Source organism: Colletotrichum lupini, chromosome 1 (genome assembly GCF_023278565.1).
Source record: "Colletotrichum lupini chromosome 1, complete sequence".
NCBI classification, from domain to species: domain Eukaryota; kingdom Fungi; phylum Ascomycota; class Sordariomycetes; order Glomerellales; family Glomerellaceae; genus Colletotrichum; species Colletotrichum lupini.
In genome coordinates this window covers 6,091,479-6,112,431 of record NC_064672.1, presented here as the reverse complement: position 1 = coordinate 6,112,431, position 20,953 = coordinate 6,091,479, and the positions used below count along the sequence as shown (strand labels likewise).

The window sequence follows — 20,953 nt, the reverse complement described above, 5'->3', positions numbered from 1 at the left end:
CGCCCACAACTTTGCGCACACTGCCCATCCTTCCCACAGGCAAACATGGCGCATTCTGGACAGTCAGCTTACAGCGGGTACATGATCCGGCCCCGGGCGATGGGTGTGATGGGAGAAGATGCGCGTCAGGCTGATGTACTAATCCAACGGGTTCTAGCCATTCCTCCTCGAAGGGATCACACAAGCACTCGTCAAAGGAATCTAAGAAAGAGCTCGCCCAACGACGAACTTCGATGTACCAGAACCAACCAGCGTCCGACGAACCTACCGCGTATGGCGCCGCATTCCGAAGCGAGGACGTTGCGGCCAGTGAGACGCGCCACCAGGCTAGAGCCGCGGAGAATATCGCAAGAATTATGAGCCAGTACGGCGGAAAGTAAGACGATTGACCTCGTCGGGCATATGGGAAACGCAAGGCGGAACGGAAAACGTGTGTGACTGGCAGAGGGTGGATGTGGTACGGCAGGGTCAGAGTCCATTCTTCGTCGCGTTGGCGTTGACCGCCCGTGGCTACAGAAAAGACGCCGAAATGACGGAGAACTAATCGCGGGCGGATAATAGTCGAGAGGCGTTCATGGGAAGGGAAAGATACCATAGATTCCATAGTCGGACGACTTTGGTCTGCTTCTGTAATTGAGTATTCGTTTATTCTTCCAATTCTGCTACAGCTACCGCATGTGACTATCCCCGCCAGCCGTCTACGTGCTCCATATCAAAGTACTCGCGGCGTCTTTCTACCGATGTTAGCCTGCTAGTACTCATAATCGCTAGCTTACTGGCATGGACGACAAAAACCATCATCAGGCCCATCCAAGTAGCACTGGATCGCAGCTCATCTCAGGATCCCCTGCCAAGGAAAGACGACTGCCGCTCCAAGTGCATGGGAAAGAGCAGGCTCTGCCGGCATTCAACGGGGGGAAGGAGAGTGCCTGGAGGTGTCGGTGCCATGGAAGCTGGAAAAAAATGCATTTTCCATCTTGTTCCTGCCCGGAGCTGCGTTAGCGCTTGCTGTTTGTGGTGTTCCTGCTGACGATGGCCGATCGCCCTCTATCTGGCAGGAACGAGGCAGGCACATGTCAGGCTTGGAAGCAGGCACGACGACGCGTGACTTCCTGCCTTGCCTGGCCTTTCCCGGATCACAAGCTCCGTCCTCCGCTGCCCCTCCAATCCCATCTCCGTTGACGACACCTCTGTTCAAACTGCGCATTGCATCAATTGTCATTGCCCATCTCTTGTAGACAGTTGGTCTTGTTCGTTCCAGCATCAACATCACATGTTCGCAGAAGAATCACCAGAGTATACCCGAGGTAATGGCCACTTCAATTGGCTGGACAGTACACGATCAACGGAAGACCCTTATTCGAGATCATCTACATCCTGAACCTAGCGGCTAGCCAGAGACCCACGAGCCCTTCCTTTTCGTATTTATGCGATGCAGTACCCATCAAACTGCCACGGCCTTCAAGAACGCCCTGCTCTCGTTGCCCTGAGTCACCTTGGCGACAGGTGTGAGATGAGCCTCATCGGCCTCAGAGCCCCCCTGCAATTGGCGAACATACGCCTGGGCAACTCTGAGCCAGTTGGCCTTCTCTCCCCGGCTTGCACCCTGTCCTTCCCACACCCAAACGGCTCGGCCCGCGTCATCCAAGAGGAACACGTCTTGCTCTTCAAAGTCCGAGAGAGCAGCCTTGCTGCCATCCTTGACGAGGTCGAATCTGAGCTCCCCGGAAGCATCGCTGAGGCGAAAAAGCTTCTGAGGTCGCTCGCCGGCGTGTGCCTTGGATGCTGATCGAACTGGTCTGGGGCAGTGGAAGCCAGACTGAGGCGTGTCATCGTCACCTCCGAGAAGGGTGACGATAACGCGAGATCTCGATTCTTCTTGGGCCAGAACCTCGACGTCGATGTGCTTCGCCAGCGTCATGTCGTTGACAACCTGAGCAGCCTTGGCCTTCTCCATCGGGCTGCAGCTCTTGCCCTGCCACTGCCAAATCTTGTCGCCTGTGTCGAGCACGAACACGTCGTCCTCGTCCAAGCTTTTCCACGTTGGCTCGACTTCGTGTACAACAACGCCGTTGGCACCGACTGACGGGTTCTTGAAGATGCGCAACAGAGTGAGAATCTCCTCCTTGGGCTCCTCGTCTTCGACATGACGGAAGCCAGATCTTACCCCTCCAGAGCGAATTTGGATGCGAGGGAAGAGCTCTAGGAACTCATCAGACGGCGCCGACTGTAGCTCACGATGCTGCGTCGCGGCCCCGTGCAGAAACTCATCGAGCTCGACCGTCTTATACGCAGCGGTACCGGCCTCGTCCTGCGATGTGTGGGCACCGAGCCAGAAGAAGATGTCATGCCCAAGCTTCTCGGCGTCATCTTTGCTCCCAACCTTGTACGAGTTGAGGACGATGTAGCTGTCGCCATCCATAAACTGACCATACTTCTCCTTAGGCCATGGCTTGACCTCGAACTCCTCGATACGCCAGACATGAAGCCCAGCGGCTTGACCAACTTCGCCTTCATTCCAAGCTGGCTCGGTAGCAGCAGAGTTGTACTTCACTTGGTGGTCAATGTCCGTGCCAATGAGCTCGACATTGCTGTCCTTGATGTCGTACTCAGTCGGATGCACAAGGCCTTGGTTCGGCGCCATGATTGATTCAAATTTGCTCGAAATGTCCGAAGAGATTGGTTTAGTCGTTTTCACAATTGATACGCTTGCCAAAGTCGGAAGAAGAATCGAGATTGAAGAGGATGGGGGAGAACCAGGAACAGCGTTTCAACGAACGTCATGGCACACACGGACGCTGTCTGTGGCTCAGCCAGTCACAGTGGATCGAAGCTCCTCAGCTTGTGCGGGGATCAGCAGTTTCAATTGGGTCGATCTGCCAGCTTTCCTTGCGGCTGTATCGCGAAGCCACACGAGATCCATCAATGAAGAAGTACTACAACGCCCCACGAACGCCTCAACCAGGTTCCTCAAAGCCTCCAGCGCCGGCCCAGCTTTCATGATATTTGCTGTCTAAAAGTGGAAACAATATTTCGATATGTCAAGGGAATAAAACAGGGAAAAGCAACCCGCAGCGTCGACCTCAGCCCCAGCCTCAGTTAAAGGGAGTGCTGAAGCCCAGCCAATCCGACTCTGGATCTGGTACCCCGGTCGTCCTCATGGAATCGCCGCCTAACCCGCTCATCACTTGTGGCTGTAGTAAATTCGTCTGACCATTGGTCGCCCGCGAGCTCGGCTCAGACATCTTGGGATAATTAAAAAAGTCGAAAACGTCAATGTTGTCAAGTTCGCTCAACGAAGTCACTTGAGTCGATGTCGGCTCCATGCCAGAGCGTCGTGTGGAGGATGTCAAGGTTACCAGATCGTGGGCACTCCTGAGGCATTGCTGTTAGTACGGTCCGGGGGCGGTAAGACATCATATGGGATTACTCACTTCCTCATCGCGGTAAAGCTCATGTCGCCCTGTCGCCCTCGCTGTACCACCCGAGCAAGAATTTTGGCGTAATTGTTTGCGACCTCCCAGTACTGTCCAACATGGCGAAGCGTTTCGATGAAAAAGTCAATCTTGGGATCAACGGGACACCCAACAGTCGCAGCGTGGATAAGCAGCAACCTAGCGGCTACCCATAACGAAAAGGCGAATGGCGGCCCCAAGAGATCCAGGCCGTTGGCCTCAAAGACGTCCTGCGCAATATCGCCGAGACTTTGCACGGCAGACAAGCACCTCTGCATGGCATAGTGCGATGGGACGAAGATGTGAGATCTCACAGTGGGGTACGCAGCCGAGGAATGCAGACGCACCACAGACGTGACATATGCGCTATGCAGCATGAACCAGTTGGCGACGCGGCTCGCGGGATCTGAGTGGCACAGAGCCGAAATTCTGCTGTACTCGCTGGGCAAGCTCTGCAACCAGCTGTCGAGCGCACCGTCCAGCGATCTATATGTGTTCCGCCAAACCGCCATTTCCGACGACGATGTTACGTCGATGGGTGTTTTGAGAAAGTCGTGGACCTTGCTCAGTATACGCAGGATCTCGCAGTGGTACGAGAAACTGCCGAGGTTTTCGGGTTTATTGATGGTCGGGCTGCCGGTTTGGTCGGATGACGGACTCCATGACTTCGTCTCAACGGGAACGTTTCTCGAAAAGAGGTCGTATGAACACGGCAAACCGCGCTTCATCTTTTTGTCGTCGAGCATGAAGTCGAGCGTCGTTGTCGCTATCGTCGCGTATCGATCGAGGAGATAAACCATCCAGCAAAGCCGTCGACGGCCCTCATCTTCAATCCAAGATTCTGGTCGGCCCATCGCCACCCGACGGATCGAGCCCGTGTGCGGCGTCTCCTCTGCCTCGGCCGTGAGATACACGCTGCTCTCTTCACAGAGTTCCAGTTGTCTCACATTCTGCGAGAGCAACGCGAGCATGTTCCAACCGCGCGGCCCATTTGAGGTTCCCAACTCGTCCAGGCAGAGTATCACCAAAGCCCTCAACGCGGCAATGCTCACGTTCTCCATCGCATATATCTGCACCCTATGTTTCGACACTGCATGGTAGTGTGACCGCATGTCGGGCGACAGCCGCGGGTCTTTCATGAACCTTAGTGTCGTTGCTACTATAGCATGTAACAAAACACGATCGGCTTCGTTGAGGGACGTCGAACCAAAAAAGGCACCGAAGGTCGTTTTGCGGTCCAAGATCGGACACCACGTGTTGCAGTGTTTGAAGTATAGGTCGACAAGCGTGTACAGCATGTCGTGAGGCGGGAACTCAGAGACAGTCGGGACTGAGTGTGCATCTTTTCGAGGCCCGTTGACGCTCGGCGATGCGCCTGCTTGGCTGAAAGACTCGCCTGCGGATAGGTTCAAGAGAGCCTGAACTGAAGTCCGGTCACCATTCTGTAACGTCTCTTGGGCGTCACCGCCCTGCCAGAAAGGGCTCGAGAAGGCTGGTGTTCTCCCATTCGTGGTTGGTGGCCCTCTTGGAAGGCCCGGAGCCGGACTGACGCCATTCGCATTTCCATCAGGACGGAATCCCTCGATTTGTGATGGCGCCTGATTGCTGATGGATGGCGAATGAGCCTGTGATGTGGCGACGTGATCATGGGCGATGTGATCTTCTACACGACGACCAAGAGCCTGCAAGAGAGCATCGAGCCTGTTAACCTTGGCTTCAAGTTCGAGACTGAAACCGATACGGCTACCCGGCTTCTGCCTTTCTAGATAGACGCATGTTCGGTTGTGACGGGCACACCAAGAACATGCGGGCTCTGCACGATCGCACTTGACCTTCCTCGCCTTGCATAGTTCGCATCTGGATTCGCGTCAGTCGATGGCCATGCATCTCATTTGGGGGGCCACACAATCAGAAGCGCACAACATACGATGTCTTTTGGTGCTTCTCCCTCTTACGCTTCCTCGGTGCACCGGCCGAGCCATTGTTTGTCGTGTCTTCACCACTTGAGCCCTCGTCGTGGCTGAACACCGAGTTCGCTTCCTCCTCGGCCATTTGTTGCGGACGTGCATTCGTGTCTAGCATATCTGTCCCATGGTCGTGGGAACTCCACATTTCCCGTTTTTACTTTGATGGGTTGCGAAGGTGTTGCTCTTATCAGGACCCTTTTTGGATGGAGCCGTGAGGAGCCTGGCCGAATTTGATGTCAGGAAGTGGTCATTTCACTCATGAGCGGGCGTGCAGCAAGCAGTAAAAGGCAGGCTAGCGAATTGCCTCAGCCGGCCGGGATGCTGGAGGGAGTGAAGGATTGCACCGCAGCACCTTGGGGCGCATGGGGCATATCCGGCCTTGTCCGCGTTGGTTGGCCGGGTCGATGGGCGAAACGTGGACAGCCGAATCCAGGAGAGAGTCTCTGTACCGTCTGTGTGTGTACCGAACAGTGCTGGTGTCAGCTCTGCAGGCGCTGCAGTGTCAGTCAGTCCACCCAGTTTGTGTTGTGCTCGAACCCGCAGAGTGCAGTCTGCAAGTCGAAGGAACAAGTGGAGAGAGATGGAAGACAAGCACCGAGTCTTCAGCGAGAGGCAAAAAGAACTGACTAGTCGACTAGGTGGAAAAGACTCGGGAAGCCAAGGCCGCGATGAGGGACTTTGTCAGCAAGCGCTCAAGTGTCTGAGTCTGACCAAGTGTGAGAGGGGGACGGGGTCCTTCGGTGTTCTCTCCCGACAAGCCATTTGAAGAGATGGCTGGCACGGAGGGCAGAAAAAAAAGAGAGATCCAGTCGTCGGCCCACTCTCGTCCACAATAAGAGTTGGATCTCTTGCGCAAATCTGTCACTGTCCCTTACTTTACGCGGTCTGACCGTCCTGTCTGTCTGCGCTGCCAACTAATACCGTGACAGAAAGAGTGTACATATTACATACAAAGACTGCGGAAGACGACGGAACCGTGTACAGTACCAGAAATGAAGACTCCTCCGTGCCGCCAATGCGCACCAACCAACCAACCACTTGCGCCCGGCATGCTCGTTTTCCCGGAAACTCGTTACACACAGCATCCGCCCGTGGCATGGGATGGACGGAACGGATGAGGGGAGATCGTTGCGCCCAATGATGAACCCTTGGGGGCGATTACGATAACCAGAGCCATCTCCGAAGCCACCAGGCATGACACTGGCACGCTGGTCACTACGACGGAACAACGGTGCGAATACAGACTACCGCAAGACATGCAGGAACCGCGCCGCCTCTGTTAGACAGTTCCCCTCAATTTCTTCTCCAAGTTTGCTGCCGAAAACCCCCCTTCCATACGGCAAACAGCGCCGCACCCCGGCCACTCCGAACTCTCTCTCCCCCGCTCCTTATGGTTCCCCTGTCAAGCCTGCTACCGCGAGGATCATCCATGGGGCGATGCAACCGTCAAAGGTGGGGGTAAACGGCAGTGGCTTCGACGATGTCTTCTTCCACAGGCCCCAGAAGCAGTAGTCACCGGGTGGCTGACAGGTAGGCTACAAGCCTACAACTAACAACGCCCATAACAAGAGGAGGGTCTTTTTTGCCAATACCCCCCCGGAACAAGGCCGCGCAGCAGGCTGAGGATCGCGATGAAGTCACTGCATTCCGCTCCTGCCTGCTTCACGACTCAGTTTGAACGGGGTCATGGACGACGATTTACACTCCGATCATCCGGATTTTACAAGGAACATGCGCACGTGGGGACGGGTCGAGACAGCAATGCAACCGCGGCTTTCCCTGGAGCCGTCGACTTGGCGCTCTTACAAAGACTTGCATCGGTGAACAGGGCAAACGAACCAGCTTCTGGCGCACAAAATCGAGTTTCCGACAGAGGCAAAATGCGTCATAATGCCGTGCTACCTATGATACAGATTGGATTTTTCTCTCCAAACGGCGCCGGATCGCATGTGCGTGCGCCCATTGTGAATGGACCTCCCAAACAACAGACTGTGGTATATCGAAACGAAAAAAAAAGAAGACATTATCACGTGAAGAACTCCCAAGCAAAACCCGCTCAGCTCGACCAGCCCTTGCTCATCTGGACAGCCTTCTCCCAACGGCCGAAGCGCTCAGAGGCATCTTCTTCGGAGATCTGGGGCTTGAAGATGGTGCGGCCCTCAAGGTTGACGTCCTTCAGTTCGTCAAAGCTCTTCCAGACGCCTGCAGCGAAGCCTGCCGCGATGGCCGCGCCGAGGGCAGTGGTCTCGCGCATGCCTGGGCGGTTGACAGGGATGCCAATGATGTCGGACTGGGTCTATTACGGAGTACATGGGTCAGCTTGATTTCTCCGCCCGAGGCTCGGAAAAGGTCCGGGGGTTCTATTCTTACCTGCATGACGAGATCGGAGTTGCACATGCCACCGTCAACGGCGAGCTCAGTCAGGGCTGCACCGCTGTCCTTCTCCATGGAGTCCAAAATGGCTTTGGTCTGGAAGCAGGTGGCCTCAAGGGTGGCGCGGGCGATGTGGCCACGCTGGGTGTAGGCGGTGATACCGAAGATGGTACCACGGGCATCATCGATCCAGTAAGGCGCAAAGAGTCCACTGAAGGCAGTGACGAAGGTGCAACCACCGTTGTCCTCAACCGTCTCGGCGAGTGCGCTGAGCTTGGAGGAAGACTCCATGAAGCCAAAGTTGTCGACCAGGAACTTGACACTGGATCCAGCAACAGCAATAGAACCCTCGAGAGCGTACATGGTCTTGCCAGGGCCGAAGTCGAAAGCGACAGTGGTCAAGAGACCGTGGGATGAAATGACGGGCTTGGGCCCGATATTGTAGAGCAAGAAGCAACCCGTGCCATACGTGTTCTTTGCGAGACCAGCCGTGAAGCCCTTCTGACCGACCAGAGCAGCGGACTGATCACCCAAGCAACCGGTGATCTTGGTACCGCTAAGAACGGTGTTGTGGAGCGTACCATACGCCTCGGGGTCGGAAGAACGGACAATCTTTGCCAGCTTGACCTTCTTGGGGTCGATTCTGAACCAATCAATGAGGTCCTCATCATATTTCAGAGTGTGAATGTTCATGAACATGGTACGGGAGGCGTTGGAGGGATCCGAGACGTAAACGTCGCGGGCAGTACCGCCGTTCAGCTTGTAGACCAACCAGGTGTCAATGGTACCAAAGGCCAGAACACCACGCTCGTAAGCATCCTTGACCTCAGGGCTGTTCTCCAGAAACCAAAGGAGCTTGCCGACGGAGGGATATGTGGAGAGGGGAAGACCGCATCGCTGGGTAAGCTCGCTTGCGCCGAGACGCTGCTTCAGACGGCGAACGAGATCCTTGGTGCGGGTGTCGGTCCAGACAATGGCATTGTACAGAGCCTTGCCGGTGGTCGTATCCCAAAGGACGGTGGTCTCTCTCTGGTTGGTGATGCCGACAGCCTTGATCTGCTCGCGGGAGTGGCCCTGAGTCTCGAAAGCCTGGACGGCGCCGTCAATGCACGTCTCGACGGAAGCAACGAGCTCCTCGGGGTCATGCTCGTGCCAGCTGTCGCAATGGGATTAATTTCTCACTCTGCGCAACACTTTTCATGCGCCAGTGGTGGTCGCATAGGAAGAACGACTTACCCTGGGTTAGGGTAGATCTGCTTGAACTCGAGCTGGTGAGTAGCAACGACCTCACCGTGGGGGTTGAAGATGAGGAAGCGGGTGCTCGTGGTGCCCTGGTCAATGGCACCAACAAAGGAGATCTTGGAGCCAGCACCCCCGTTTACGGAAGTGGGAGACATTTTGTCTGAAGTTTGTTTCAATCGACTGGGGAGAAGAGACGATAGCATTCAAAGACGGCAACGGCGTGGCGCGGCAGCGGCAGAGAAGAGAAAGGGACGGACGATGTTGGGTATCTTGCTGGACGGGATGAGGAGAAGGGAGTGAGAGAGACACACGACAAAAGCCTAAAGTTTCACGGGCTGACAAAAATATTTGTAGGTGCCGCGCATGTGGGAAACTCTCAGCTCTTCAGCAGCCAGCAGCAAGCAGCCAGCTCCAGTTCTCGGAAACGCAACGCAAAAGGGCACGCGGCGTGTCGGGTTAGCTCCCTCCATGGGGAACAAACAGCTTTCTTCGAGAGCTACCCCTCATTTCCATGCATCTCTCTTACCCCATCCCCAGATCGTGTGGAGATGTCACGAGATGAGCACCAAGGAGCTGGGCTTGGGTCAAGAGAAAAAAAAACCGCTGGACTGTCAAAGGAGGGGGGTCCCCGGATCCAAGACCAATCCCCACTGGGGAAATGCGAACGGATCGAACGGGGTTGCGTTGGAAGCAGTCTAAAGAATCTGACAGGCCGGCGAATCCTCCACGCGAGAAGCCGGAACGAGAGATGTAAGCAACCGGTCGGTCTGTCAGTCTATCTGTCTGCGTACCACTGCTTCGGTATCGAACGAGGCTATACGTATAGATACCATGGGCGTGTAGGTACTTGTTGGTCTACACGGGTATCCATAGTAGACTGACTACTACCTTGACAGCTGACTGGCATACTAGCCATTTAGGTTGTTTGGTAAGTTGTTGGTAACTTGATAGGTATGCGTACGGACTCGGGAGTAAGCATGCGAGAAATTTGGGGAAGCAATGTTTCGGGGTGGTAGCCCCGAGTTACTTCGGTCATTGTTCGACATTGGCAAGCAACGTCGGCCGTGAGCAGCGAGCAAAAGTGGAGGAGGACGGGGGCCGGATCACCTCGTGATGGGGCTGATGTCATTCCAGGTCGCACTGCAACAGCAGCAGTTTCGGTCTGCGTCGGCGAGCTCCCACGGAGGCATCGGTGGGTCCGGCCGTATGCCGGGCTTTTATCTCTTTATGAAGCACCGGTGGCCCGAGGCTCGCCCCAGAAAGCGGGGTCGACTACGAGCAAAGACGGCAAGCTACCTTGAGTCGTCGAGTTTCTCTACGAACTAGACCAAGCACCTTGGCAGGCATGCAGGTCACTGGTCGAGCAGAAATGTAGATGGGCTGGTGGCCTTGCCTACATGGGCTAGAGCTGGGACGGGAGGAGGATGCAGCGGCCACCTCCGCGCCCGCGTGCGGTGCCTGCGCCTCTGGTTTGCTGGCTGGGTCTTTTTTCTCCTTTGGTGTTTGCTACTGGTTCTGCTGCTAGTTGCTGCTGATGCTATTTTGCGCACACGAACAGGTGACACATTTTCAGCATGGAAAAGGCAAGGACGCCGGGCCGGGGGGATCTTTGCGACCCCATTCCAACGAGGGCACCAGGGCATGTCCATGTTCGTTGTCTTAAAGGCCATATTCAGCGGCAAATGGGATTCGGCGCCGCGGGCGACCGACCAACCACAGGCGACAATTGCGACGAGATTCCAACGCCAACGCTAGAAGCAGTGGCCGAACGAACGAACGAACCAACAGACTAATCTGCCAGTCATTCCGATCAAGAGTCTGGACTCTTGCGGATACGTGGTCCAAAGAGTCAAGAGACTCTTCTCTTTCTGGGCCATGCCGAATGGCTAGGTATTGCCTATCCAGCAATGGCAGAAACATCTTCCCCCATGGGCCATGAACCCATAGGCAATGGCTCCAAACCATTTGCCGACCTGCATGCGTTTCGAAAGAACACCATTGACACCCCCTGCCCGACCATCGCGCTCATCGTCTTGTCAAAAACGGGACAAGACCGACAAACCATTGTTCACATCGCTGACCTGGTTCCCCTCCACTACGTTGCACCCGCCCTCCCACCTTTCATCTCATTTGTCCAATTTCGAGTAACCAACTGCGGGGAAAGAGGCGAAAGTCCCGTTACGAAGCAGACCAAGAACAACGCCGGGCCCGGCTTGCTTGGGATCATTTGGAGCTTTTGGACGGAATTGGTTTGCCTAGGGGCTGGAGGGATGGCAGAGATGGGACCAACGGAAAGACATCTGCGGCCTGCCAGTACTACCGAGGAGAGAAGAGGGCTCATGGTGGCCTCGGCACGCCGTGTAGAGTTTTTCTCTCTTGCTTGTCGCCTTTTCCCCATTTGGTTGTGGACGGCTAACGTCATTGGAAGAAACGCTTGAACCTTGGCCGGCGATGAACGAGAGATAATGAGAGACAGGGGAGAAAAAAATGAGCCGCAAATGGGTTTCAACGGGAAGTAGTCCGTCTCTTCTCTGCCTTCGGTCGACACCACGGAACGCCGCGCGCACCATCACACGCCAATGATGATAGGCGTACCCTTCGTGTATGACGTTTTTGCCGCGGCTGGTTACATAGTTTTGGTGTGGTGTGGCTCGCCCGCGCTCGTCACTGTCAGATTTGGTCCGTGGACGATGGAGCGGCTCCACCACCTCTCAATGGACCCTTGGCGTCCATCGCCCGAGCCCCAGATGGCTTCAGGGATGCATCATGGAAGAGGCAATCTTCCGATCTGATCAGTCAGAGTTCAAACTCGGCTTTAATCAATCGGCAAACCAGGGAGCAAGGACGACAAGCTGTGGCACTGGCAGGTCATGAGACTTCCAGTACATTCTTCCTTTGCAAGGTAGTCGTACCGTAGCAAGCGTAGGTCTCACCCCCGATCTCCCCCAGATTCTGGTTTGTAACTGGACAAAGTTTAGGGAAAAGCTGACTGACTGGAAACAAGCAAGAGAATTGAGTTGCTGCATACGACGACTTGGCCCCGCGTATTCAACTTTTTCTATTCGCTTTCCCCGTCACACCCGTCTCTATACTTTTGACGACGATTAGGAAGGATTCATTCAAACTGGGTCCTTGGTTCGGAAGACGCACCGAAAACTTACCTCAAGTCCACCCGTCCAGTCCACCACGCGATCACTCCAGCCTCCTTGCAACAGGCCAAAGAAAGAAGTCCCCTCTTCTTTTTTACCCTCGTGCCTCTTACTACGTACTCAATCCCACATCCTTCAACCTCACGCGCGCCTCTTCACTCGTACAGCAACTTGTACAACAACTCCGCCCTCTCTCACAGAGTATCTGTACTCCGTACAGTCACCATTGGCATCCGTCGCCCCTCTCCACACGTGGGAACCTGCCCCAGAAGCTTACCTCTGAGGAACCACATATTTCATCCCATGCGAGGTTGCAAAGGGCATTAGTCCTTCTCCTGGGCCCTGGCGCGCATTTCTCTCACACACACATTCTCCTTGCCGGGAAGTGAAGCCTATTAGTGGCGCGAGTGGAGTAGATTCGTCGTTTCCGTACCTCTACATTGCGCAACCTTGTGCGTCCTGTCTCCTTACCCACGAAGCCGCAGATAGTATCCGTACATCCTCTTCCTGATCCGTTCGGCGCGCACACCACATCTGCCTTGGCGCAAACCCGGAGAAGGGGGTCCCTCCTTAATGAGCGGGGTGGACAAGGCCAAGACGAAAGACGGGAGTGAGAAGCACCACCCAAGTACACCAAAGCCAGCATAGGTCCAGAATTCCTCTTCATCAAAGCCTCGGCCGCCGTCCGGCGACAACGTCTCGTCCATCTCGGCCGCCAAATCGCTTCAACTTCGGTGTGAGCCACCGAACTGCATCATATCCCCTTGTCCCACCTTCGTGCCATCTTCCTTCTTTCTCTCTCTTTTTTCTCCCTCTCACATACACACACTTGACCGAACTGGACACACGCACAAACTGAGCGACTTTCATCTCACCCGCCCACATCGTTCGATTTTTTCTCACTCCTCCGCTTGACCAACCCATCCCATAGCGTCGTCCATCGTCAAGTCCCCTCGGTATCCTCATCCCGCGTGCCAATCTCCATCTCTCCGCGAGACCCGTAACGCACGAATCCCGTTTAGGAACAGTTGTCGAACTTTTGCTCTTCGTTTTTTTCCTTTTCGTATCACCGAGGCTGTTCATCCAAGGACCCGAACTGTCGGTGATCCCAGATATCCGGAATTGTGGAAGCCATTTCAAGGATTTCGAACCAATCTCGTATCAGTCACCGCCGCGCGCAGGTCGTGGTGATCCTAAGCGTCGTGGGATCCCGGAAGAAAATCAGTCTACTTGATCAGTGATCTCGGTACAACAGATCCACATTCGCAACACCCCTAACCCGCTGAAGGGAGACCGAAGGAAAAAAAAAGAAGAAGAAGAGTCAAATCAAGCATACAACTTATCTGCAAAGTGACCAAAGATGGGTAAGCGTCCATGATTTCCGTTTGGCGATACCGTATACGCCCCCCCAGACCTTAACCCCCTCCCACTTCCACTGCCCACTCCTCACTCCCCCAGTATCAACACCCCGCCCCATCTCAATGTGTCCATCCAACCATCCCTCTCTCCTCTTTTCCCCAAAGAATGATTGCCAAACCCGGTGGATTGGTTGCAACGGTGTCCAGCCCCGTGGGAACACCACGAGCCCGTGGGGACCATAAGAAGATGCTGCTTCCCCATGGGATGGACGTGGGATGATACCTTGGCCAGACCTTCGTCCATCTCTTCATCTCATCTTCATCTCACCGTCCCCGCGTTTCTTATCTTCTCTCCTTCTCCATCTCCTCTCCTTCTCAAAGTCCTTCTCACTCCTCATCCATCCATCCATCTCACCACCCTCGAGCCCCTTCGTCCCTTCGAGAGAAATCGTAAACGTTATCGTATCGAGGTTCTAATGGTCATCACTGTCCATACAGCGGAATCGGTGTCAGAGTCGTCGTCCGTCGGCAAGCAGCATATTCCAACTTATAAACACGACATGGGAGGCGAGGAGACCCACGAGGAGCACGCCGTTGGCAGCATGCTCCCTCCTCACCATGAGGAGGAGCAGCTGTGGTGGTCGCGTATCCGTGAGAACTGCCAGGAGGGTTTCTCCGAGTTCTTTGGAACCATGATTATGATCCTCTTTGGCGACGGTGTCGTTGCCCAGGTCGTTCTTAGCAACAGCACCAAGGGTGATTACCAGAGTATCTCTTGGGGTTGGGGGTAAGTTTCGATCCTTCCCAGTGTTCCGACTTCACTTCACGAGTGCGTGGCTTTTTCGGCTTGCGCAATCTTGAATGAAACGAGAGTCTCGGCGGAAGTCGAACACAGAAACGAGAGAAGAGAAGAGAATGAATCAACTGACTCATTGCTTCATAGATTGGCAGTTATGCTCGGTGTCTACGTGGGCAAGAAATCCGGTGGTCATCTCAACCCGGCAGTGACACTCGCCAACTGCGTGTACCGCGGCCACCCGTGGCGCAAGTTCCCCGTCTACTTCATGGGCCAGCTCTTGGGCGCCATGGCCGGCGCCTTCATCGTGTACGGAAACTACATCAGTGCCATCGACGCCTTTGAGGGCGGCCCGGGCATCCGCACCGTCGGCGGCGCCAACTCGACCGCCGGCATCTTTTGCACGTACCCGGCCGCCTTCATGACGCGGACGGGCATGTTCTTTTCGGAAATCGTCGCCTCCACCATTCTCATGTTCTCCATTTTCGCCCTCGCCGATCCCACCAACGGAGCTGCGGGCCCCTTTATGCCCTTGGCCCTCTTCTTCCTCATTTTCGGCATCGGTGCTTGCTTCGGTTGGGAGACTGGCTACGCCATCAACCTGGCTCGTGACTTTGGTCCCCGCCTGGTTTCGTACATTCTCGGATACGGGTCTGAAGTGTGGTCCGCCGGTGGATACTATTTCTGGGTAAGCAGCAAGAAAATTCCTTTCCTGCCTGCCTCGGTCTCCCCCCTATCTTCTGATGGGGCTCGGGGTTTTTCGTCGTCGTCGTCGCTGTATGCGCTAGTCTTGTGGCCCTCGACGTCGTCCTTCCGAGTGGCGAATCCTTCACCTCACATCCTAACCCGAAGTCTCGTGACTAACATTTCATCTCCATAGATCCCCATGGTCGCCCCCTTCTTCGGCACCCTCTTTGGCGGCTTTCTGTACGACGTCTTCATCTTCACCGGCGAGAGCCCCATCAACACGCCCTACTTTGGCCTCACCCGACTCTTCCGCCCGCGCAGGGACGTCTGGTCTAACACCTACAAGAACCGCTTGGAGAAGGTGTAGACAGTGTCCTCGCTTCACGTAGTGTCCGATTTGTGCGTTTTTGATGATGAGAAAGTGAGAGAGAGAGAGAGAGATGTTGTTTTCATCTTGATGAGTGATGATGAGATTGACACCGGGATCTTATCGTGAGGATTCGGTCCATCTTCATGAGAACGACGACGACCTCCACGACGATCTCTTATGAGTGTGCGAGAGTGAGAAAGGCAAAGAAACTGGCAGACAATGATACCACGGGTTTCGGATAACGAGAGAAGAGAGAGATGGAGAGACTGAGACGGGCGAGCGATCGACTTGAAGATCCCCCTCCTGCCTTCAGCGAGACAACCTCTCGACTTGATCCAACGCAATTATGCGTTTCTCAAGTTGAGGGAAAACAGAAGGGGAAAAACAAAAAGAAACACAAAAAGGATGGGTCTGTCTTACGGTCCAAACACCCCAAAAAAGCGAACACGGGCGAAAAATATCGTTTATCATGAGCTTGTTTGCAGCTGTATTCCGTCGTTCCTGTTTCTTGTTTTTTGTTGCCTTGCCTGTTGTCCTGTTGGGTGCTGAGGTGCTGGTGATGTTGCTTGGTTATTGGCGTGGTGGGTCGGATTAGCGGTGTCTTGTCTTCAAATCACAAAGTCATTTTCAGAGTTCAAAGAATGTTTCCCCTTGGTGACTACGCAATACACGAGAGAAAAGAGTGCCATCAAGAGGCAAAGACAATCCTCTTTCTCAACTACGATGTGCGCCCATGGCCAGCAATTAGTATGTTCGTGAAGGAGACCCTTGGAAACGAGAAAAAAGCCACCTTCGCTGGAAGATTGGCACGATTGCCCCGAGGGCGGGCCAGGTGAACAATTCTTCCGTCAAGTCGGGGGTTTTTGCTCAGAGACATGGGCCCAAATTACGGGGGCCTAACGCCGCCAACTTGGCTAGCGGGAAGGGACCTGCCCACGCCGCTGGGAACTGGAATCGCTTCCGAATCTCCAGTGCAGCAAAGCTGAACCACCACCAGTCCAAAAGAATCCAGACCAACAAGATGCTCGCACTTTGCATGTAATCCATGATGGCGTGGGCTTGCATCTTGTTGGGGAGACTGGGGTTTTGGTGTGGTGAATCGTGAATGTAGCCCCGCCTCTGACCTCTCAGAGGCCTCAAAGGTTGAGATTGACCCTGACAGCGACCCCGAATGTCTGGGTCCGCGGTTGCACATTCTCTTTTGGAATGTCTGGAATCCAATAGTTCGTAGACTCGGGTAGCAATTGCAGTATCAAGACCGACTGGAGCCCCGGTCATGCTCCGTCTCGACCCCAGCTTGGGGAAATGGGTGGTCCCCATGGGCATCTTGCACCCGCTCCGTCTGTAGCCGACTCTTGACCTCTGTTGCTCACCTTCCTGGCCAAGAGACGGGAGACCAGCAGAGGGATGGTAGTCAGCAACCTACTGTGCAAGCTTAGGTATCACGTTGCCCATGCTTCCAGCTCGCCAATGCCATGGAATCCTCTTTCAGCCACCAAGAGGGTGCATTATGAGGACTTCGGATGGCCCATTGTGTGTTGTTCAAGTTTCTTGTGGCAACTAGCGATTCGCAAGAACCGTGCGCTTAGCTTACGTTGAAGATGGCAAAGTTGAGGAGAGTGGTCTGTTGTCGCCTGAACTACCATCCACGTCAAGGCGGGAGAGGGCGCGGATTGGATGGGGTGGCGACGGGAAGTGATGTCAAGCATTGGCCGCATGGCGAGGAACTCGGATGACTGTCTTGTCTGGATGGCTCGAATGTCCAATCGCCGGCATGAGTTTCCCGTTTGCAGAGCTGTAGCAAGGTTGCGATGCGAGGCGGAGCAGTGCGCAACGGACGTTGCGTGTAAGTGTGTCTGACGATGGCCCGTATTGTTCCCGTTGCGTATAGTAACTTGGAGATCGTGCTTTCATCGATGAGAGGCCGATGGCTTCAAACTCTGAGCGAAGCTGACTCGTAATACAGCTGTCTCCGATCGATGGCCCTTTTTCAGTGGCCCGGCGAACGTTGCCCGTCGTGAGATAAGGTTGTGTCTGGCTGGTGCTTCGTCTGGAAGCGCGGGGTAGAAACAGCCAAGAGCTAGTGGACGTGCAGGAAACGTCGCTGTCGAGTTGCACCCTGGGACCTGGTCCATCTTACTCAGATTGGCTAGAGGGTTCGGTGGCGCGAGTCGACGAAATCTGGGTGCGATACTTGTCGTAGTGCTAAGATTGGTACTCTGGCTGCGAACGTGCCGAGGGGCGCAGCTGCAACCTGCGAGTTTCAAAATCTAGACGCAAATCAAGGTCATCAAACGAGGACATGGTGATGGATTGACCTGCGTTTGGGTGTAAGTCAACTGGGGGGGTGAAGGACTATTTCGAGCTGGGTTGTGTGGCTGTCGTAGACAGGGACCTGATACGCAGCACTTGGACAGGTTGGCGGACCAAAGCTGGCCCATCGCATCATCTGGCAGCGCAGCAAGAAAACTGACTGTATCGTGACCGTTTGCGTGGGTAGGGGAGCCGAGTTGCGAAGTGGTTGTGGATTGGCAGCAATTCAACCCGTGTGCCACCTCAACTTGCTTCCTCCCACTTTTTCGCACGCGAGTTGCAGGGGGCGGCGCGGAATGTTCGGCGTGGCACTGCGGCGTGGCCGTGACGGCCGAGGGATGTGCAGCGAAGAAACTTGGTAGCGGCCACGGAGGAGTGGACGGCGGGCGTGTGCCCTGCGGCGTGCGGGTGCGGTGCGGGTGCGACAACGGTGTCCCTACCGCAGTCGTATCCCAGGAGGGGCTCGTGTCCGGACACTCCCCAAGTACCCATACAAGAGTAGGTCGAGGTACATGGCAGAGGTAGAGTGACTTGTCAGTCAAGCTCGGACGTCGGCCGCTGCACTGCGTAGGGGTTTTGCGCGTGATCGATGATGGTAAAGAGTTGCGGAAATTGCTGGGTCTGGAGGGAAGAGTCGGCAGACTGGAGGCAGGTTTTGCTGACTTGGATAGCTTGGCGAGTGGTGGCAGTATATCGTGTCGGGTGTAAGCGATGCCATGGTGGGTGGGCTAGTCGATGATATGTAGGTTAAAAAAAAAAGGGAACGAAGAGAGGTTCGACTGTACGGCGTTTGTTGGCTGTGAATCCCGATAATTCGGTCACCAAAATGGCACGGCGTCTGTGTGATGCAGCCTCCCGTAGCCGGGAACCAAAAACGGTCCGCAGTACGATGGATGGACAGAAGAGGACGGCATCTGGTTCTTAAGATGAAGCAGAAATCCGCCCTGGAAGAAATTGTTTGGCTGGTTGATGCCCCTTGAGCCCTTGGGCTGTTGGGCAAGCCTCACAATCGGGCCTCAAGTTGAGAAGTGAGGCGAGATCCATAGTAATCAGGCCCCTGTATAAGGGCCGACATGTGAGGATTGCAAAGGATAAGGGTAGTTAGCGGCAGTATGGCGTGGCGCTGTGTGGGCAAACATCCCACGATGGACACTGATGGAGACGTTGGGAGGAGTCGACAAGGAGAAATCAGTCGCGGGCCATTCGCCGGGCCGATTGGTGGTCGCCGTGTAGTCGCCGTTTGGCAGTGGTGATTGTTACTACTGGGTGACTGGGTGACTGAGTGAGGCATCCGCAGGGCATCTGCAATGCGTGTCTCGAGATCCAGCAGGCGAGTGACTGTGCCTTGCTGCTGATTCTGCAGTGAGCGTGATTGGATTGGACTATGGAGTCCTTGCCCAGTAGTATTGGACGGTGGTGGTGGTCCAGGTCTGCGATGTGGATGTGGTGAGTGACGGGAATGCAACACCGAGGACGAGCGAGAGTCGAGGCCGCAGTGTCGCCGTCTGGCACTGCTAAAGTGGAGACTGGTGGTGGTGGTGGGAAACCGAAAAGAGGAGAAGGCACGTGTGGCACGGGAAAAGGGGGTCAGGGCTGGAAGCAGGGGCTAAAGTGGAAGAGGACGTACTTTTCGGCCGGAGGATTCCGCCGATCATGGCGAACCTCAAGGTCCAGTGGAGCCTTCCCTCCAGCTGACGGAATGTCTCCAAATCTGTGACCCCACCAGCACTTTCCAGTTCTTAGCGGGACCCTTCCTTCCTTTCTCTGGGAACCTGGGCCGCGCCTTCTCCAATTCTTCTTCAGTGGTCGGCGATGTCAACCGAGACCACCGAGACAGGGGTACAATGCTCCATATATGATCAGCACCGAGAGAATACCGAAAACATGTCACCGTCTCGGCCAGTCAACACCGAGGTGCAGACAGACCCCTGGTGGCATATTTGAGGCTCTGACTGGAAACACCATACAATTACGGATCCATCTAAGGTACGCATACGGATGGGATGGCACCGACGACTCTTTCCCACCTCCAGATTTGCGTGCCTTTTCCCCATTCATTTCTCCATACTGGATCCTGCGCCGTTACCGACATGACGAACGAGAAGCGGGTCTTTTCCCGTCTCTCACTCACTCCGGTTCGCTGCATGTCCTGACTCTGCTCAGTCACTCAGCCAGTGTTGGGGTGCTGTTTCTACTTGCTAATTGCTAGCTCGGAGTGAGCTCGGTACCCATGATGTCAGACCCCGACTCGAGTGCATTGCTGCTGCTGCTTCCGGAGACCGTTTGCCCTTCACCACTGCCCTTCACCACTGCCATTGCCACCATTCACCACAACGTACCTACTGTGTAGCTACATGGCTGATGAAGCTGCGATAGATGATAGCATGCAGTGGTGTGGCATAGCCAGGCTAAGGTAGCACAAAGTAGCAAACGCAGGCATGGTGGTCAGGACAGACAAGCTATCAGCAAAAAAAAGTCTCAAGATGAGCCATGCTGCCATACCGCAGACGCGCCTGCGACCACGTGGGGGTCAAGGTCCAATTGGCAATGGCGAGCGATACCTTGCGAACACCAAGCAAGAGCTGTGTCTGAGCTGGCATCCTCATCGCTTTGTCCGTGTGTTCCATCCATCGCTACCGGCCAAAGCTGCATGTCTCTCTCTCCGTCTGACCCCCCGTCCGTCCATCCATCCCCCGATCTCCGTCATCACAAGGTATCTTCGTACCCCCCTCCACCCCCGATCTACTTTTAGCCTCTTTCTGCCGGGCTCAAGTTTCGTTATTGTTTTTTTATTTTCCTCACATCAGGTCGCCCTCTCTCCCATCTCTGATACCCACATCCTCTGCCCTTCCGCCCTGCCCAGTCAGTCCAACGGAAGATTTTTGCTCGCGCCAAACGGGACCATTCCTTCTCGAGCTCGGGGTGTCATTCCACGAATAACAGTCCATACTTCGCGGGTGAGGCGGCCCAGCCCGGACAAGCACAGCTTCCTGCTCTTCTGCCACCCGGAATCTACCCACTCACTTGGGTCATCTACCGATCGACAATCCTCAACCCCTTCGGTCCCTCTTAAGCCCTTGAGCCTTTTCTTCCTCTTCCTACCTCTCTTATTCTTACTTCTCTTCCCCTACCTTCACCTTCCTGATTCTTCCCAGGATCATCAACCTGTGAACCCCTCCCCCTCCTAACACATCACCATTGAGGGAAAGCATTCACCAAAAGGGCATCCCACACCCTACACGC

General features: G+C 55.0%; 9 protein-coding genes across 9 annotated transcripts; 4 read left to right on the top strand and 5 right to left on the bottom strand.

The window, feature by feature from the left end:
- Positions 1 to 45: 45 nt before the first annotated feature.
- CLUP02_01827 (uncharacterized protein) lies at positions 46 to 380 on the top strand (the record flags this gene model as incomplete). Its single annotated transcript, XM_049280864.1, has 2 exons — positions 46 to 135; positions 243 to 380. 2 exons carry the CDS (start codon positions 46 to 48, stop codon positions 378 to 380), a joined length of 228 nt encoding a protein of 75 aa, XP_049136821.1.
- A 1,064-nt stretch (positions 381 to 1,444) lies between these two features.
- Positions 1,445 to 2,644, bottom strand: CLUP02_01826 (gelsolin; the record flags this gene model as incomplete). The annotated part of the gene is made up of 1 exon (XM_049280863.1): positions 1,445 to 2,644. The coding sequence occupies one exon, from the start codon at positions 2,642 to 2,644 to the stop codon at positions 1,445 to 1,447; it is 1,200 nt and encodes a 399-aa protein (XP_049136820.1).
- Positions 2,645 to 2,809: 165 nt separating this feature from the next.
- CLUP02_01825 (uncharacterized protein) lies at positions 2,810 to 3,245 on the bottom strand (the record flags this gene model as incomplete). The annotated part of the gene is made up of 3 exons (XM_049280862.1): positions 2,810 to 3,009; positions 3,070 to 3,156; positions 3,215 to 3,245. 3 exons carry the CDS (start codon positions 3,243 to 3,245, stop codon positions 2,810 to 2,812), a joined length of 318 nt encoding a protein of 105 aa, XP_049136819.1.
- Positions 3,246 to 3,282: 37 nt separating this feature from the next.
- Positions 3,283 to 6,520, bottom strand: CLUP02_01824 (uncharacterized protein; the record flags this gene model as incomplete). The annotated part of the gene is made up of 7 exons (XM_049280861.1): positions 3,283 to 3,375; positions 3,482 to 5,312; positions 5,383 to 5,539; positions 5,581 to 5,642; positions 5,767 to 5,916; positions 6,058 to 6,269; positions 6,374 to 6,520. 7 exons carry the CDS (start codon positions 6,518 to 6,520, stop codon positions 3,283 to 3,285), a joined length of 2,652 nt encoding a protein of 883 aa, XP_049136818.1.
- Positions 6,521 to 6,616: 96 nt separating this feature from the next.
- On the top strand, positions 6,617 to 7,313 carry CLUP02_01823 (uncharacterized protein; the record flags this gene model as incomplete). The annotated part of the gene is made up of 3 exons (XM_049280860.1): positions 6,617 to 6,930; positions 6,992 to 7,094; positions 7,182 to 7,313. The coding sequence occupies 3 exons, from the start codon at positions 6,617 to 6,619 to the stop codon at positions 7,311 to 7,313; spliced, it is 549 nt and encodes a 182-aa protein (XP_049136817.1).
- Positions 7,314 to 7,478: 165 nt separating this feature from the next.
- CLUP02_01822 (glycerol kinase) lies at positions 7,479 to 9,192 on the bottom strand (the record flags this gene model as incomplete). The annotated part of the gene is made up of 3 exons (XM_049280859.1): positions 7,479 to 7,718; positions 7,793 to 8,951; positions 9,032 to 9,192. 3 exons carry the CDS (start codon positions 9,190 to 9,192, stop codon positions 7,479 to 7,481), a joined length of 1,560 nt encoding a protein of 519 aa, XP_049136816.1.
- Positions 9,193 to 14,020: 4,828 nt separating this feature from the next.
- On the top strand, positions 14,021 to 15,394 carry CLUP02_01821 (MIP family channel protein; the record flags this gene model as incomplete). Its single annotated transcript, XM_049280858.1, has 3 exons — positions 14,021 to 14,331; positions 14,488 to 15,028; positions 15,221 to 15,394. 3 exons carry the CDS (start codon positions 14,021 to 14,023, stop codon positions 15,392 to 15,394), a joined length of 1,026 nt encoding a protein of 341 aa, XP_049136815.1.
- A 1,588-nt stretch (positions 15,395 to 16,982) lies between these two features.
- On the bottom strand, positions 16,983 to 19,648 carry CLUP02_01820 (uncharacterized protein; the record flags this gene model as incomplete). The annotated part of the gene is made up of 10 exons (XM_049280857.1): positions 16,983 to 17,036; positions 17,126 to 17,516; positions 17,616 to 17,715; positions 17,793 to 18,438; positions 18,544 to 18,725; positions 18,848 to 19,140; positions 19,186 to 19,236; positions 19,338 to 19,421; positions 19,483 to 19,557; positions 19,602 to 19,648. 10 exons carry the CDS (start codon positions 19,646 to 19,648, stop codon positions 16,983 to 16,985), a joined length of 1,923 nt encoding a protein of 640 aa, XP_049136814.1.
- A 545-nt stretch (positions 19,649 to 20,193) lies between these two features.
- CLUP02_01819 (uncharacterized protein) lies at positions 20,194 to 20,898 on the top strand (the record flags this gene model as incomplete). Its single annotated transcript, XM_049280856.1, has 1 exon — positions 20,194 to 20,898. The coding sequence occupies one exon, from the start codon at positions 20,194 to 20,196 to the stop codon at positions 20,896 to 20,898; it is 705 nt and encodes a 234-aa protein (XP_049136813.1).
- Between the last annotated feature and the right edge of the window lie 55 nt (positions 20,899 to 20,953).